General features: G+C 38.2%; 1 protein-coding gene across 3 annotated transcripts in view; it reads right to left on the bottom strand.

Moving 5' to 3' along the window:
* Nucleotides 1-18,320, bottom strand: part of HEATR5B (HEAT repeat containing 5B) — a 73,600-nt gene extending 55,280 nt beyond the window's left edge. Inside the window, exons 1-14 of one of the 3 annotated variants that reach the window (XM_037528227.2) lie at nucleotides 18,217-18,320; nucleotides 17,293-17,440; nucleotides 14,157-14,368; nucleotides 12,042-12,150; nucleotides 11,654-11,803; nucleotides 11,255-11,426; nucleotides 9,472-9,629; nucleotides 7,983-8,232; nucleotides 6,620-6,775; nucleotides 5,727-5,977; nucleotides 3,380-3,491; nucleotides 1,745-1,897; nucleotides 1,002-1,101; nucleotides 281-390 (exon numbers count right to left, since the gene is read on the bottom strand). In XM_037528227.2, the coding sequence (XP_037384124.1) occupies nucleotides 281-390; nucleotides 1,002-1,101; nucleotides 1,745-1,897; nucleotides 3,380-3,491; nucleotides 5,727-5,977; nucleotides 6,620-6,775; nucleotides 7,983-8,232; nucleotides 9,472-9,629; nucleotides 11,255-11,426; nucleotides 11,654-11,803; nucleotides 12,042-12,150; nucleotides 14,157-14,368; nucleotides 17,293-17,418 (2,059 nt within the window). In that variant the 5' untranslated portion in view covers nucleotides 17,419-17,440; nucleotides 18,217-18,320. The other 2 variants (XM_037528228.2, XM_054701208.1) reach the window with 2 other exon arrangements.
* Between the last annotated feature and the right edge of the window lie 4 nt (nucleotides 18,321-18,324).

Raw genomic sequence — 18,324 nt, 5'->3', positions numbered from 1 at the left:
CTCTCTGTATGCAAGATTCTTCATCTATAAAGTAGAGCTAATTGTCTTATAAAGTTGTTGTTAGAGTCAAAGGAGTAATACATGTTTAGGGCTTAGACAGAAGCATGTATACGAGTTGAACAAGTGCTAGATATTCTATATGAAGAAAGCAAAGTGGCTTCCTCCCTTGCATGGCGAGTCAGGGGAGAGCCTTGGTCAGAATTCTCTGACAATATAACTCTGTGAAGAGCTGTAAAGGTATTTTGAAGAATTTTTATTACATATCACAAATTTCACTTACCTTCATAAGTTTTGGGAGGTAACAAAGCCAAGATATCATAAAGTCTTAAGCGGACCATTGCAGCACTGGCTTTCAGATGCGCTCCATGGGCTTTAATGACAGATGGAATGCTGAAACATCAAAGATAGTTGGCAGACGCTTACAAGAATGGCATAAAAGGGCCTCCCTGGTGGCACAAGGGGTTAAGCACCACACTATGAAGCAACCCGCAGCCTCTGCAGCACAAGTTCTATACCCGGCCAGCCAGGGAGAAACACACATGGCAAGGCAGACCTCTCCTGTCTTGCCCACTGCTCCCCTCAGCAGCGTATTTCAGTCAGTTTGCCTGTTTGTTCCCCACTCTGTCTCTGGTGAATCCTCTCAGCCCCCACACCTCTGACCTGTACCCCAGCTCTTGTATTCATAAATAAATAAATCTTTTAAAAAATTAAAAAAAGAATAGCATAAACATTCTAAACATTATTAACATTTTCCAGCAACGTATCTACATGCTGTCAAAGTACACTGCTACATATTTCATTTTCAATTTAGTTTATATTGTGACCTTTACTATTAGCAACAGAAGCACCATAAAACATAATTTTGTCTATATCATTACCACAGTTTTTAAAGTCATTTTACAAAAGTAAAGTTTTATATGCCATCATATGATACTACAGGGAAAACGACTATTTATAAATATATAAAACTGGATGTTAAATGGTCATAATTGCTTACTTACTGTGACATCATAGTCATGGCACATTCAATAGGGGTCATCAATTTTCTAATCACATCTTCTGTTAGGAGTTCAGGACAATGTGCAACAAAGCTTCTCATTGCTAGATAAAGGATAGATTTAGAGAAGCTTTAATAAAGATAAACAAATTATAAGGCCTCCCTGGTGGCACAGGCAGTTGAGCGCTGCGCTGTGAAGCTGTCCACAGCCTCTGCAGTGCCGGTTCGATCCCGGCTGGCTGGTGAGGGTCCCACATGGTGCGCAGACCCCTCCTGTCTCGCCCTCTGCTCCCCTCAGCAGTGCATTTCGTCAGTCTGCCTGTTCTGTTCCCCTCTCCATCTCTGGTGAATCCTCTCACCCTCCTGCGAATCTGGCCTGTACCCCAGTTCTTGTATAAATAAAATAAATAAATCTTTCTAAATAAATAAATAAATAAATAAATAAATAAATAATCATGGGGTATTTTTAACAAGGTGCCTTAGTACAATAAAGAATAAGAGGCCGAGGCTCCAGCTCCTGTTTTACCACTAACTCTTAACTTCCTTTTCAGAGCCTCGGCTTTATTTTTATTATAAAATTAATAAGCTGGTGTAGATTATAAAGTTTCTCTGTAAATCTAAAAGCCTGTAAATTCAACATTATATAAAAAAAGTTTTAAGCAATGATTTTCCTTCACTTTACAAATATTTTACAAATATTTTAATAATAAATTAATATTCTGAAAGCACAATCCTTTCAGTTCTTACCACATAGAGCTCCAGCTCGACCTTCCAATGTTACCTGCCAGGTAAAGGAATCGCCTCGGGCCTTCTCAGCCTCCAATTCCTTCAAAGATCGAGGGAAAACATTTCGCCACAATAACAACATCTTGGGCAGATGGTAACGAACGACAGATGGACCTAACCCAGGAAATGAGAATACAAAATCATACATATACATAAAATACATTAAAAGCAAAAATCAAAGAAATGAACCCATATAAACTTTAACAATATTTCACTCTATATCTGTCATTTCACTCTATGTCTCTAACATTAAGATTTTCAACATGTTTCCTATTCAGTAAGTAAAATACATATCTATCAAAGCATAAACTTCATCTAAAAAGTATCAGTATTTTCAGCATCAAATCAAAATCAATCGACACAAAGTAATTTAAAAGAAATTACCATATTCATATTCAGAGAGGTGGATTACATAGTATCAATTATAAAATGTGCCTGCAACTCATGAGATATTTTCTGTAAATACATATGTATACAAACATACACACACATATATTACTCCATTTTGGGGAGAGTTCATATGGCTAATATTGTCTTATAGAGAAGCAATATATTTTAAAATAGGGACCAATATTTACATTTCTAAGGAATTCCTTTAACATACCACTTAACATACCTATCATCAATTTCTGGAAAAGATTCCCTTTTTTCCTTAGAAAATTATGTCAAAGTATAGTAGAGACTTAAAGAGGTATCTTTGTAGTATATACATGTACTCCATAGAAATTAAACATTTGAACTACAAAGTAAACACACCTAACCACAGTGATACATGTTTCTATTCTATGCACAAGGTTAAACTCACCTGCCTGCTCAGCTACATCATAACACTTGTAAAAGTGAAGTGATAAGGTTAGCTCCAAGAATACAGCACCAACAACTGTTTAAATATGACTTTACTATCCTGCTAAAATCATGTCACTGGTTTTCCTTTTGGGGATAGCATGGGAAATTTGGGGATGGCCTTCAAATTCTCATCTCTTTTGCTTAACACAAAATCCATCTGTTAGACCATGCTATTTCAATGGTAAAGGTAATGACCTTCTATGTAGGTAAGGTAATGAACTTTGGTAATGACCTTCTCATTAAATATATTTAAGCCAAAATTACCAAAAAGAGAAATTACTCCCAAATGATGGGGAAACATTTTTACCATTTTCCAGTCTCATTCAAAGTCTAGTCTAATAATTTTAAACTAAGCTTTCATTATAATCTACTAAGAGTTATACAGTCAGGGCCTCCCCGGTGGCGCAGCGGTTGAGCGCTGGGTTGCGAAGCTGCCCGCGGCCTCTGTGGCGCCGGTTCGATCCCCGGCTGCTCCCCGGCCACCGGAGGAGGGTCCCACATGGCACGCAGACCTCTCCTGCCGCCCGCTGCTCCCCTCAGCAGTGTACTTCGGTCCTTCTGCCTGCTCTGCTCCCCACTCTGGCTCTGGTGAATTCTCTCACCCTCCCGCGCTTCTGACTGTACCCAGTGCATGTATAAACAAAACAAACAAACAAATAAAATAAATAAATAAAGCATGCCTCTATAAAAAAAAAAAAAAAAAAAAAGAGTTATACAGTCAGACAAGATCCTACTCAAATACAATCATACCTAAAGTCATAAGTGCTCCTAGTAAAAGCCAACCCGCTTGGGTGCGCTGTAGAGACAGCCTGCTATTTTGGGCAGCAGTCCGTAAGAGATCTTCAGCGATGCTAACTACCATCTGCAAAAGAAGTTTAGAATTAGATTTTAATTCACACAAGTTAAAGGAAGTAAATAGGAAAATACTTAGCTACTATTTTTTATTAAAAAGAAGTTATCCTTTTTTTTTTTTTTTTTTTTTTGGTGAAGGGGTGGGGGAGTGCAGCTAATATGTTTTTTTAAAGGCAACATCAAGACGTACTCAAACCGATTCACAGCTGACTCTGAAAAGACCCAGAATGGCATAGTGAACCCAGACTGCCTAGGTTCATATCCCAGTTTTGTCATTTCCCAGCTTTCTGATCTGGGAACAACTTAACCTCCCTGCTTAATTACCTCATTGGTAAAAGAGGACTAAGAGGAGTATTATCCTCACTCTTGTGAGGATTAAGTAAGTTAATACAGCAAAGCACTCAAAACAGTGCTGGTATATGTAACTACTTAATAAATGCTATCATTATTGGCAGTATTATCCTATATTCAAAGATTTCTGAAATCCTAGAGAAGACACAGGAAAAAGGACATATAAAAAACATCACATGATTAAACAACAAAATAATAGTATAGATGTAGTAATGGTCAACAAAGGGAAAGAATATCACAGGCTGAGCAGTTTTGAAGAGATTTCAGGGAAGAGATGGAACTAGAATTAGGCCTCAAAGACCACAGATAGGTTTGGGAGAGGTGAATAAGAAGTGGGGACAAAACTCTAATGTAAAGAAAGCAAGGGGGGCCTCCCCTGGTGGCACAGCGGTTGAGTGCTGGGCTTCGAAGCTGCCACAGCCTCTTCAGCGCCGGTTCGATCCCTGGCCGCCAGTGAGGGTCCCACATGGCATGCAGACCTCTCCTGCCGCGCCCACGGCTCCCCTCAGCAGTGTACTTCAGTCCTTCTGCCTGTTCTGCTCCCCGCTCTGGCTCTGGTGAATTCTCTCACCCTCCCATGCTTCTGACTGTACCCAGTGCTTGTATAAATAAATAAATAAGTCTTTTGGGTGGGGGGGGGGAAGAAAGCATGGGAAGAGAGCATAATGACTAGTTTAAGCAGCAGGAAATTCGAATGCACAGGGAGACTGAAGGTAAATATTACAAAAGTACCAGTTTACCAGACAAAGGTGAACATATTTTATTCTCTGAATATTGGGTAGTCTCTAAGGGTCTCTGATTGAATGCGAAATATGAAAACACTGTAGGAAAAATAGGAGAAAAAGCCCTCAAGAAGGGTGATGAACAAGAAGGCAACTGGAGAAAGAGGAGCTGGAGGGCCTCCCCGGTGGCACAGCGGTTGAGCGCTGGGTTGCTAAGCTGCCCGTGGCCTCTGCGGCGCCGGTTCAATCCCCGGCTGCTTCCCGGCCACCGAAGGAGGGTCCCACATGGCGCGCAGACCTCTCCTGCCGCCCGCTGCTCCCCTCAGCAGTGTACTTGGGTCCCTCTGCCTGCTCTGCTCCCTGCTCTGGCTCTGGTGAATTCTCTCACCCTCCCATGCTTCTGACTATACCCAGTGCGTGTATAAATAAATAAATTAATAAATCTTTAAAAAAAAAAAAAAAAAAAGAAAGAGGAACTGGAAGCTAGATTTGAGCAGCAGCTATGGCACTTTTGGGAATGATGGATATGGACTTAATGACCCAGAAAAAAATAAGATTTAAAAATCTAGCCCCAATCTGTGTAAAGCTACAAATAATATTTATAAAAGCTCTTAATATTCCTGAAAAAAAAATCATGATAACAGTATAAGGTATAGTAGAAAGAAGAGGAAAAGAAAGTAACTGATTCATGAAACCATTCAACTTTCATTAAGCATTACAACAATGCTAAATATGGTAATAGCATGTTTTCCTGACAACTTTGAATATAGCAATGGAAATTTTTATTTTTAAAAGCTGAAAAACATCTGATTTCTAAATAATCATTATAAAGACTTTTTTCTCTAAAATAAATTACAAAACCATACTATGCCCCCACCAAATATATTATTCTGCTATCAAAATATTGGCTTTTTTTTTAATATCCAAAAGGGCAGATTTATTATTTAAAAAAAAGGAAAGGAGAAGAAATACTCGCACAGACACAAGCAGAAAGAGCCAAAATATCAACTTTTAATTAAGGTCTATCAATTCCGTATTAGCAGAATACTTTACTGTCTACTATCATAGTAAAACCGTCACCATTTCAGTCCAACATTAAACACAGCAGGGATTCCTATGAAGACAAACTCACATGACAGCACTTACAAGTCTAGCTAACATCCAAGTCATACCTTTCCCTTGGCATGAGGAATGCCTAAAGGACACTGATGAACTCCACCTAACAAAGCAGCCATCGCAAAACTGTATCCACTAACAGCTTCTGGTGAAGTTTTCAAGTTATTGAGTCGCTCAGCACACCTGTCTAGAAATGGTGTCAACTGGAAAGGTAACGCCACAGCCACGCAGCGCAAACACCATGCAGCAGCAAGTCGAGCTGCCATACTTGGATGAAGAAGCACTGATGTTACAGTCTCCAAAAGCCCTAGAGAAGAAATACTCAAAATATTACTGTTTAATAAAATCAAATGAAACCCTGACTAAAACAAAATTCTTCCATGTTCTTCAACTACTTATTAAAGAATGGCATAAATGTACTGTAGCTGCTCTAGTTAAAAATACCTATCACATCTAATGACCTGCTTTTAGTGAGGGTCCAGAAAAAAACAAAAATGAAAAAAATAATAAAGTGATTTCATGAATTTAAAGACTATATATAACACAGTCATTGAAATCATTATCATTACAGTTTTATACACATCTTCTACCTTCAGAACTTTGCCCAAAAATGTATATATAACTCACAAACAGTAAAGGAACATTTTCTACTCAGTACAACTATACCCAGTAAGACATAAATGCTGATGTAAAGTTAAGTGAAAGTATTCAATAATTTGTTTCTAATTATTAGAAACAATGACTATTTTTTATTTGTCTCTTAAAACTGAATGTCATTATTTAATTCAAGATTCACTATCACAGTCAATCTTAAATAAAATTCAACTTTTAACAAATGTTCTAAACTGCTAAGTATGGTGGTGAACAACCTGTCAGGAATTAAATAGCAAATACATGTATGGCTTTTCTAAAAAATGAAACTATTCCAGCATGTAAATGAATATCATACCTATAGATGCTTCCTGAATAAGAGGGGATGCAGTGGCATTTAGGCTCTGCACCAGACTCCCAAGCTCCTGGAGGGCACAGACCATCACATGCTGGCTTGCTGCAATGTCTGCTGCTCCAGATTTGTTTTCCCCGCTGGTGTCATTCACTACTGCTTCTAGAAACACAAAAGTATGTCTTTAATATGGGTGGATTAAATTGTGATATAACTTTTTTGATCTATACAAATTGTTTTTAAATCGTGCTGGCTGATGCCTGAGTGTTAGGAAGTCTGTATATGTTTATTTCTCAGCAGAAAATTTGTACAAATACTGAAATGACCAAAACACTAATAATTTCATGACAATTCTTAAAAAATATAGTGAGGTATTCTGTTTGCTTTGGACATAATCTCACTTTAATGAGCAGTAACACATCATAAAAAGGCAGGCCCTTGAGAGAGAAGGCTGTTTAAATCCCAGATCCAAGACCCCAATTAGCAGTGGGACATTGGGCAAAACACCCAATTTATTTATGTAAGTCTCAAGTTCCTCATCTGCTAAAATGGTTAAGTGCCTATCTCCAAATGTATTTGGATGATTAAAAAGTCAAGTCAAGAATATAGCACAATACTGCCCTAAATACACATTCAATAAATGATAGCAACTATTTTTGTTACTTTATTATTGTTGTTACTATTTAGCGTTACAACACATTGGTAGTATCACTGCCAAATTACTGATCAAAAAGTAGATCCACAAGGAAATGGCTTTTGGTTTTCTTAGTGGCTTTTGGTTTTCTTAGTTCCTCAAAATTCTCATTGACATACTGGCCCCTCACCCTCACCCTTAACTTCCACTAGAATTGAAATGTATTTAACATGAGACAATAAAAGATTTCTTGTGAAATTACTGAGAACATATTCAGGTCGATAAATCCCATATATATATATATATATATATATATATATATATATATATATATATCTCACTGTATTTAATTCTGCTTTTAGAATTTTAAAAGTCAAATGGCTAATGTAAGACCTCAAGATTAATAACCCTTAAAATGACAGCAAATTTTTCTAACTCTTTGGCATTCATTATCAATGAATAGACTATAAAGGTATACAATATGTACTAATAGAGTAACACATTGTGGACTGTAATTAAATGCCTCTTTTCTCCTTAGATATTTCTAGACCTGGAAATGTATGAAGCCTATCATTTGAATACTAAACTATCAGGTCTTTAAATAGGTCCTTAAAGGCCCTTTAAATATATTTAAAGGCAGAAAAATCACAATACACTATTCTTTCATGCTAGCAAACCAATGATGCCACTTATCAGGAGAGCTATTCAATCAGCACACATTATACCAAATCTTACCTACTGCTTTCATTTGCTTTCCAATAGCTTGGCATATTTCTTTGGCAGCTGCAATCTGGGCTTTTTCACCTAACAAACTGCCCACAGTAGCTCTTAGGATAAAGGAGACGCACCGTCTTGAGTACACAGCTTCTACATGTGTTTGCGTTGCCCGAGGATGGGAAACCAGATCAAGCACGTGGGACAAGAATGTAGCAAAGCTACGCTCCAGCCACTGACCTCCCAATGTTGTTACAAAAACAACATATGCCTATAAACAAATTAAGACACAACTTCAAATAAATTTATAAAAGTGAACTAAAATTACAGATAAGTTAACTATCAAAGTGACTGATGACAGTGAGCAAAATAAATTAGATTTGCAATTAAAATAGAGAAAATTTAAAACATGAAAGTTACTGGTAGTATTCTTTTTTTAAAGAGATAAGACTTTTTTTTTTTAAAGATTTATTTATTTATATAAGAACTGGGGTACTGGTCAGAGGCGTGGGAGGGTGAGAGAATTCCCCAGAGACAGAGCAGGAAGCAGAACAGGCAGACAGACCAAAGACACTGTGAGGGGAGCAGTGGGCAAGGCAGGAGAGGTCTGCTGCACCATGTGAGTTTCTCCCTGGCCAGCCGGGAATCGAACCCATGCTGCAGAGGCTGTGGACAGCTTCACAGAGCGGCGCTCAACCCATTGTGCCACCGGGGAGGCCCAGTAGAAGTATTCTTGACTAAAAACAGTTCTTAAGATATTAGTTTCTTGAAGAACAGAGTGGTGAAGGAGGGAATGAAAGCTGAAATCATGCTAATGATGAGTTAAGTAAAAGGTTACAGAAATAAGAAAACCCTAACATCTTAAATAAACACTGACCTAGAGTTACAAAATACTTGCTTTAAGACTATAAGATAAAAATGGTTACTTCTATTTTACACTTGTTTCAGGAATAAAAATAGATGACATGATTTTGACAAAGATCAAAAAGAACCATTTCATCTTAATTCTTACTAGGTCACTAACCCATAACATTTTAGTTGGTACTAATTATTATTTTTAATAATTCTAAGTCAGGTTTAATTTCATAATTATATTGGTGATTAATCACTGATGGTAAATCCAATCAAAGTATGAACGAATAATTTTAGCTATAGGGTCACTGTAGGACACATAAAAATCTAAATGCTTCAAACTTTCTGAATACAATTTCAATTAAAACTGAATCATTTACTTTTGACTTTCTACAAAGTTAAAATTTGGGGAAATTTTTTTAGATATTTATATAAATACAGTAGCTACTGGCTTATTTACACATCATTAAGTATCTACTTTTCCATATAAGAGTGTAATTTGGAGTATGAATGTAATTCATTCATTAGTAAAAGAAATACTTTGAAAGAAACCAGACAAGACTGAAAATCTTTCTGTGTGTACGTTACTTAGATTTTTTTCCCATGAAGTTTCACAAGTGACACAAGCAGAATTCATTCACACATATGTATTACAAACCTGTGTAACTCCAACTCTCACTTCACGATTAACAGACCCTCCAACTTTTAACATTTCTCCGCCACTCTTTAAGAAACCTGACCCTCCTCGTAGAAATCCTGTGGCCATAAGTTCTAAGACTTCATCAAATGTGGCTCGCTTCACATTCTGGCGCATTACTTTCAGGAAGAAAAGTAAACTTGTAAGTAAGTAACTTTGCTATAAGTTAAAAAACATTTCCAATAGTAGAACTTCAAAATTTTCAATTTGTATTCTAATTTTAAATTATTTTTAAGGATACTTGAACTGCTATAATGGACAAAGGGTCCATTTTCTAATTATCTTAAAGTTTACAATGCATTTATAAAATAACCTCAATTTTGAAGCAAAAAATACTAAGAAAAATGGAAGGAGCTAGACATTAAAAACAACTGAGTGAACCTGTGCCAAATAGTCCAATAATGATGTTAAGTTAAAGAAAATGCAACACAACAAAGCACACCTACAGCAGATACTATTCATTGATCCCTGCCCTCATCCCCAATTGAGATAGACTCAAGACACTATGCCAACGCCATGTTTTCTATGCAACAATGGATTGAAATTACCATTGGATTAAAATTACCAATATTAAAATTGCAATGGACTTGCTATCCCTAGTGCAAAACTTTGTAATTTTTTTAATTATTTATTTATGCATTAAATAAGAGTGGGGAGCAGAACAGGTGGATCTACTGAAATACACTGCTGAGGGGAACAATGGGCAAGACAGGAGAGGTCTGCAGTGCCATATGGGTCAGCCTCCTGGCCTGGGATCCAACTCATGCTGCAGTGGCTGGTGATAGCTTCATAGAGCTGAGACTTTAACCCCTATGCCACCAGGGAGGCCCCCCAAACTTTATACCTTATAAAGTCCTTTCACATACCAGTAGCAAATACAATTTCTCATAAAAATGCTGTAGAAGTATAGAGCTCATTCTTAAATTTGTAGCCTTTGGAATTTGACATTCTTAAATTTGTAGTCTTTGGAATTTCCTTGTTTATAAGGAGGGAATAACAACTACTTAAAATCCATATGGCTTTTGTGAGGATTAAATAAAACAATTCTGTTACACACTTAATTCAGTGCCTTCCACATCATCATCATTGTCATCATTAACATCATTGTCTAATTTATAGATTGCAATAATTATTCACAGAGATGAAGAGACCAAAGCTCAAAGGGTTTCACAGCTACTAAACCTAAAGGCAAGGACTTGAATCTACATCTGATTCTCTTCTTACCATACAGAAGTGGAGGTAGGTTGGGGACAACCACAGAGCTGGGCTTACTCAGTGTCTACCCATAACCATCTCTGAGGAATCTCTACAGAACTGTACAGCACAGAAGTCAATGCCTCTGACAATGAAAAATCAATGCCTCTGACTGCAATAATGGCCAAAAAAAAAAAAAAGAAAAGAAAAGTAATACTGTGCTATAAATAGCGGATAAAAAAATTAAAAATAAACAGGGATCGTCTCATCAGAGACAAGGTATGAAAGAATATGCCAGATTCCAGTCCTTTGAACACATTATACAAAACTATCTTGTAAATCTTTACTTGCTTATATGTCTACTATAAGTACTATATATAATATTGTACATTATCATCATAAAAAAATGTCTTGGGTATTTCTATTTAGATAAAGACACCTAACAATTTGTCTATTACTTGCCTATAGGTAGTAACTCATTTAGAAGGAAATAGTCCATGTACTTCAAGTATCTCTTACAATCTAGGTAGGGGTAGGCAAACAATGATACCTGTTGCTTGTTTTGGCATCAACGCTGTAGCCATGACTGTTCCTAAGAGTTTAGACACTGCCACCCGTACCCCGTAATTTGAGTTCTCCAAAGCCTTAAAGCAGAGAGTGGCTATATTTTCCAGTTCAGCAGTCCACATGAACACAGCTTCATTCTGTAGTTCTAGTAGACACTAAAAAGAAAAAAAAAAAAAAGTAATTTACATCCTAGAACTCCACTTCCAATTATAATCAAACCAAAAATACAGCACTTACTACATGGTTCCATTCATATGTAATTCTACAAAATGAAACTAATCTAGGGAAACAAAAAGCATGCACATATTTTAAAAGTTTAAAAGAAAAAAAATTGACTAAGAGCATCACAAGGAGGAGCATTACAGAATGGCTGAGCACTAACCTTGGCAACCGCACATCGAACAGCCATGGATCTGTCAGTCAGGAGGGACCTGGCATTCTTATAAATATCACGATGAGATGAGGCTGCCGCACCACCTAGTCCATTTAGAACTTTCTGTAGACTCATTAGAATTTCACTTCTTCCTTGAGACTAGATGTGAACATAAACCAAAACTTAAAAACTATGTTGTAAAGCAAATTCCATATTTAAACAGGAACACACCAAAACATCAAAGTTAGAGGTATAGGATGACATGCTTCAGGTGTATGTTAGCACACCACACCCCCTACTAAGGCACCCATAGTCCTCTACCATAGTCCATAAGACTTACATGTTTTTAACTGACATCTAACTCCTATCATAAGCAAAACACATAAATAAAACTTACCTCTGCACTTTTCAGAGACTTCAAAAGATTATTTACTGTTTCTGGAAATGCACTGCCTAACATTCTCCCCATTTTTTCATAAAATGCTCCAACACAAGCCACTGCAGCCCTGTAAGAAATTATACTTTCACTGGTCAATGTTAGGTTAATAATACAATTTTATTATATTTTTCTCATTTTCAGAAATCAATTTTAATTTGTGCACGAAAATTTGGCTATAAGTCCTTAATTTTCAACTTTCAAAAACACCTTATTTATTCTTTATAATTGCAACAAATAATATGACAGATCAAATTGTGTTCTCAGGGATGCAAGAGAATAAATATACAAGAGAATAAAACATATTCACATAGTAAGTGATATTCACCCTTTGGGAAGAAACCCAAGCTTTCCTTTTATGAAGATTTCCCAAATTTTGTCAACCTACAACAATCCCTCTATTCTCTAATTATGTAACACAATATCAAGCATTCATTTTGACAAAATTACATTCTTTACTATGGTGGGACTTTATCATCATTTTATACACACACACACATACACACACAAACAGGAATAATAGCCAAATATATATATCTTATATATATAGAATATACATTATGTATATACACAGTATATACATATATCTTATCCTGATAACAGAAATAAAAACTCTGGGAACAAGCGTTATCTTATACCTTTTTGTATAGCTCACAATGTCTGCCTGTTTCCTAATATACAAATAAGAGTAAATAATTACTTGTAAATTTTAATCTGCATGGCTTAAATGGAACATTCGGCTACACAGAAGATAAGTAACAGAAGCCCATCTCTTTGAGAGGGAGGAAATCACGCCACAAGCACCCAGGTAAACAGTAAATTAAATGAATGGCAGTAAGGTTAGCTTAGAGGCAGGAGTGGCACATAGTCTTAGGAGCACATGCTTTGAAGTCTAGCAGATCTATGCCTAAATCCTAGAACCAGCCACCTTATAGCTCTGTGTCATGAACAAATTACTCTGAGATTGAGAGATTAAATTTAGCTCACAATCATACATGTAATAAGTTTAACAATCAAGGAAATGACAGTCAAGCCTTTGCCTCCTAATACCAATCTTCTTCAACATTCTCCAAGCAGACAACAAAGCTAGAAATAACTGGGGTACATGTCAGAATATTTTAGAATTCTCCTAAGTACAACCTGTGACTCCACTGAAATACATGTAAATTATACATAACATGTAATAAATTCTACTTAAGCAGGATTACAAAATTATGAGTGCATTTACTAACTGGTAGAGAACTAAATCATCAAAGTAGCAACATAGCTTCAAACTTCAAAATAAACTGGAGGGCCTCCTTAGTGGCACAGGAGTTAAAGTCTCAGCACAATCAAGCTATCACCAGCCACTGTGGCATGAGTTCGATCCCCAGCCAAGGAGCTGACCCACGGGGCGCAGCAGATTTCTCCAGTCTTGACCACTGCTCCCCTCAGCAGTGTATTTCAGTACATCTGCCTGTTCTGCTCCCTACTCTGTCTCTCGTGAATCCTCCTACCCCCACACCTCTGGCCTATACCCCAGTTCTTATATGCATAAATAAATAAAATAAATCTTAAAAAAAAAAAACTTTACAAAATACGCTGCAACTGGATTTGGTCTGTAGCCTATATTTTGACCATTCCTGCCTCAACTCTCACCTAGAAATTCCTTACTTTTCTTTTCTTCCCAATTAAGAATATTATCTGTACCTACATTTACACAAAAAACAAAATTCTGGGCCTCCCCGGTGGCGCAGTGGTTGAGCGCTGGGTTGTGAAGCTGCCCACATCCTTTGCGGTGCCGGTTCGATCCCCGGCCACCAGCGAGGGTCCCACATGGCAGGCAGACCTCTCCTGCCGCCCGCTGATCCCCTCAGCAGTGTACTTTGTCACTCTGCCTATTCTACTCTCCGCTCTGGCTCTGGTGAATTCTCTCACCCTCCCGCGCTTCTGACTATACCCAGTGCTTATACAAATAAATAAATAAAAATTAAAAAAAAAAAAATCCTGTGCAAACTGCTGACATCATACCAATTCTCTGTAGTTTGTTGTTATTCTGAATAAACTTCAATAGTCAATGTCAAATTAAGTACTTACAATTTTGTTGGTAAGTAGGCAGCAGTGTCATCTTTATTTTTTATAATGTCATTACATTTATCAAGTGTTTGAAAAACAGTAAAAGTATCTCCAATACTGTATAGGGCTGCAAGATTTTTAGCTAGCAGTTTTCGCGTTGGTGGTCCAGGTGAACTACTTATTAATCCAGTTAACTGTTCAACAAGTTTCTTCTGTTTTTCCTTTACATCAGTCTGTTACAAAAAATAAAGAACATCATCTTTTCTTATATGTACTTTTGCAACTTTTTTTATCAAAAGTAAAAAATAGTTAAAAGTTAAGGCATTAATTAATAATTAGATCTACATTAAAATAATTAAAATGTACATTACGTTCAGCAAGAGAATTTACAAGATGAGGAATAGTTCAGTAACAAATGAACCACTCTTTCCTAGACTAAATATTATTTTTCATTCCCTCCAAGGAAAAAAGTTAGGTGCCAATAAAAGTCACTGCTCTAGATCCAAAAAATTTTCCCGCCAACAAGCTCATCCACCAATAGTTAAAGGATTGGGACATGGACAACTGGTGAGCACTTAGCAGCTACTGCAAAACTCCAGATGAGAGATGAGGGTAGCAATAATGGAAATTATGAAACACAATTATATTCTAGGTATATTTAGAGGGCAGAAAGAATAGACTATGCTGATAAATATGATACTAAGTTCTAAGAATATGAGAGAAATCAAGAATGACTCTAAAAGTTTTATGACCTGAACAACTAACAAGATAAAATGGTCATTTGCTCAGGTCGGGAACAATGGGGGGAAAAGACAGGTTTGTGAAGAGGAGATCAAGAATTTGGTTTTTACTTTATTAACTTTGAGATGCTATTTAGATAGCCAAGAAAAAGAGATGGAGCAGGTTGCTGGATATCTGGGAGTCATTCTAGATACCAGTTGAAATCATGGGATAAAATGATACCACTGAAAAAATAAGGATAGATTTAACAAAAAAAGAGTGTCCAGGACTGAAAAAACAGGGCAACAAAGGAGAATAATAAGTAACTAGTGAAGGAAAAGAAGTAAAATCAAATGGTGTCTGGGAAACACAAATAGGAATAACTTCACACAATGTGTGCATCAACAGTAATGACCACAGGGGAAAAGGGTATAATGATGTTCACATTATTATGCTTTATAACTCAGACAACTTTTTATAACTCTTCTCTATTTTTTCAATTTCACAACAAAATAAAAAATATATTTTAAGCATTTCTTTTTTTTTTTTTTTTTAAGATTTATTTATTTATTTATACAAGCACTGGGTACAGTCAGAAGTGCGGGAGGGTGAGAGAATTCACTAGAGCCAGAGCGGGAAACAGAACAGGCAGACTGACAAAATACACTGCTGAGAGGAACAGCGGACAGCAGGAGGGACGCTCACTGGTGGCCAGGGATAGAACTGGCGCTGCAGAGGCTGCGGGCAGCTTCGCAACCCAGCGCTCAACCGCTGCGCCACTGGGGCACTTTGATTTTCAAAGTGGAGAATCAATCATGCCAAAAGCTGCTGAAGGGTCAATTAAGACAAAATACTAATAATTGTTTTGGACAATCGGAGATCACCAACGAATGGACAAGAGCTGTTTCATTGGAGTGGAAACAACAAATACCCAATTGGAAATGGTTATAAAGAAAATAGAAACTGGGCCTCCCCTGGTGGTACAGCAGTTGAGTGCTGGGCTGCGAAGCTGCCTGCAGCCTCTGCAGCGCTGGTTCAATCCCCAGCCACAGGTGAGGGTCCCATATGGCGTGCAGACCTCTCCTGCTGCACCTGGTGTGCAGACCTCTCCTGCTGCACCTGCTGCTCTCCTCAGCAGTGTATTTCACTGCCTGTTCTGCTCCCCATGCTGGCTCTGGTGAATTCTCTCACCCTCCTGGGCTTCTGACTGTACCCAGTGCTTATATAAATAAATAAATAAATCTTTAAAAAAAAAAATAGAAACTTACAATTAATGACAGTAAATGAATCCATACATTATGTCTTTCCAGAAATCCCACTAAAACTTCACTAAAGGGCAACCAAAAATAAATAAATGAATAAATAAATAAGCAAATACAGAACACCCACAAATCCACAAGACCAAGGAGACAGGAAACAAATCAATGCAAAATATGGAAGCCAGGTATTCCAAATAGTTTTGAGAAAAGACAATACTTGCAATACAAAGTCCTCCAGAAGTTCATGTTTGCTTGTTGAAGCTTTGAGGCCCTAGGTGCTTATGGAAGAAGGCATGAAATTATGCTCAGAAATGGAGGGAGTGATCGAGAGACTGAGAAACTGTAAGACTTCTATATCTCTCTCCTCCATTTTGGACTCAGGGAGCTTGACAGAGCTGTGGGCTGGGAAAACTACACTAAAAATGGGGAATGGGAAGGGTTTGGGTTAGTGAAAGTTTATGTGTTCAAGTCCTCAGGCTTCTCTCTCAGTTCCTAGACCTCAGCAAGCTAACTACTGATACATACTCTCAAACATCTGGGTAGAAGTCTCTTCTGTGAAGTAACTTGCAAAGAGAAACCTAAGATAGTAACACCAGGAGTTTCTCAAAGAACTGGACTATCCTATGGTAAAGTGCGGTTAACAAACTTCACCCTGCCCAGGAAACTTCTTATTGCTCCCTTACATTTCAGCAGACAGCCAAACAGCATCAGATGTTTGAGGAAAGCATCTAATTTTAAAGACAGAAAATAAATTAACACAAAGGTAATGAAAAGCAACTTGGATAAAACAGACTATACAGGAAGAAGAAAGCAAAGTAAGTCAGTTTTTTTAAGTCTATCAGAGAGGTATGTGAAGATACTAGGCTTGTTAACACTGAGGGACCACGTGAATATGAAGATAATAAATTTAAAGGGACAGCTGTCACACAGTTTGTTTTTCTCCAGTCACATTCATCTGTGCAGACAGAGATAACAACGTAAGCAAGGAGTGGACTTAAACCGGTTTTGGTTTTGCCACAGAATGGAAAAAGGACAGATAAATTCCTATTACAGTGCCACTGTCTCAAGTTTCATTAGGAACCCACAACCTTTCCAAAACATTGTGTGTGTTTTCTTACAAATCATGAACACATACAACCTACCAAATATCAACTGGGGGAAAAAAAGCAATACCATACCTTATTAGCAGCAACCAAGACTTTGTCAAGAAATCGCAACCACTCAAAGATAAAAACTGGTCTTTTTGCTTCAGTGATTTGAGCCAAAGCTTCTTCATTTAGCAGTAAGCTGTGGGCTAACTCCATTGCTGAAGTTTAAAATTCACACCTTAAAGCGACAAATAAAAAAATTACGTGTTAAGGATTTTTGAATGTTAACATTTAAGCTTAATGAATATACAATGAGCGAGAGGTGAAAAGATCAACCTTAAGACTCCTTTCTTTGGGGGTGAAATTTACATAACTTCATGGAGGCACAAGCAGAGAAGCTAATTTTAAAGGACAAGGGTACAAACAAAAACGAATGAAAGTTATAACCAGTGAGCAAGAATAATGGGATGAAAGGAAAATTGAAATATTGCAAATAAGGCATTATTTCAGCAAATGTCTTTCCCATAAATGTGAAAACTCAAGCACCGAGATCAAGCACCGCCCGGGCCTGACAAACGTCCTTTTTTCTACCCAACACCCCTGTGCTGCACTGACCAAGAGAGACGCCCAAACGTCCCAGCGCACAGACCCCGCACTGGGGGCTTCCCCTGAGGATGGGGCGGGGAGGGCAGGTCTCCGCGGCCGAAGCTTCGGGGACCTCCCGGGCGCTCCGGAACGCAGGCGGCAGAAGCCGCGCGCACTGCAGGTCTACACCCCGCTACTGCGTGTGTAGCCCCGGTGTGTAGACGGCGGGGGCGCAGGGCCAGGCCCGGGATGTGGTGCAAGTGCACGGGCTGCCGCAAGCCGCCGCGGCTGGGTCACTCGGGCTGTCAACCCCGAGCCCCGCGCCTGATGAACTCGGTGTCCCCACAGCCCCACGAAAATGTACTGGGACAGAGGGGTGCGCGTGCCTGTCAACGTGCATGCTTCGGCGGCAGAGGGGGAGGGCCTCACCTCCTCGCCAGGCAGGGGCCGATCAGCTGAGCTCCCCCGCCAGGAGCGGCCGCCAGGAGACCCGGAAGCCCCGCCTCCGCCACGGCGATCTGCAGGAAACAAGGAGAC

Source organism: Talpa occidentalis, unplaced genomic scaffold (genome assembly GCF_014898055.3).
Source record: "Talpa occidentalis isolate TD23 unplaced genomic scaffold, MPIMG_talOcc4v2.1 talOcc4.5, whole genome shotgun sequence".
Lineage (NCBI taxonomy): Eukaryota > Metazoa > Chordata > Mammalia > Eulipotyphla > Talpidae > Talpa > Talpa occidentalis.
This window is presented reverse-complemented; position numbering and strand designations above follow the sequence as displayed.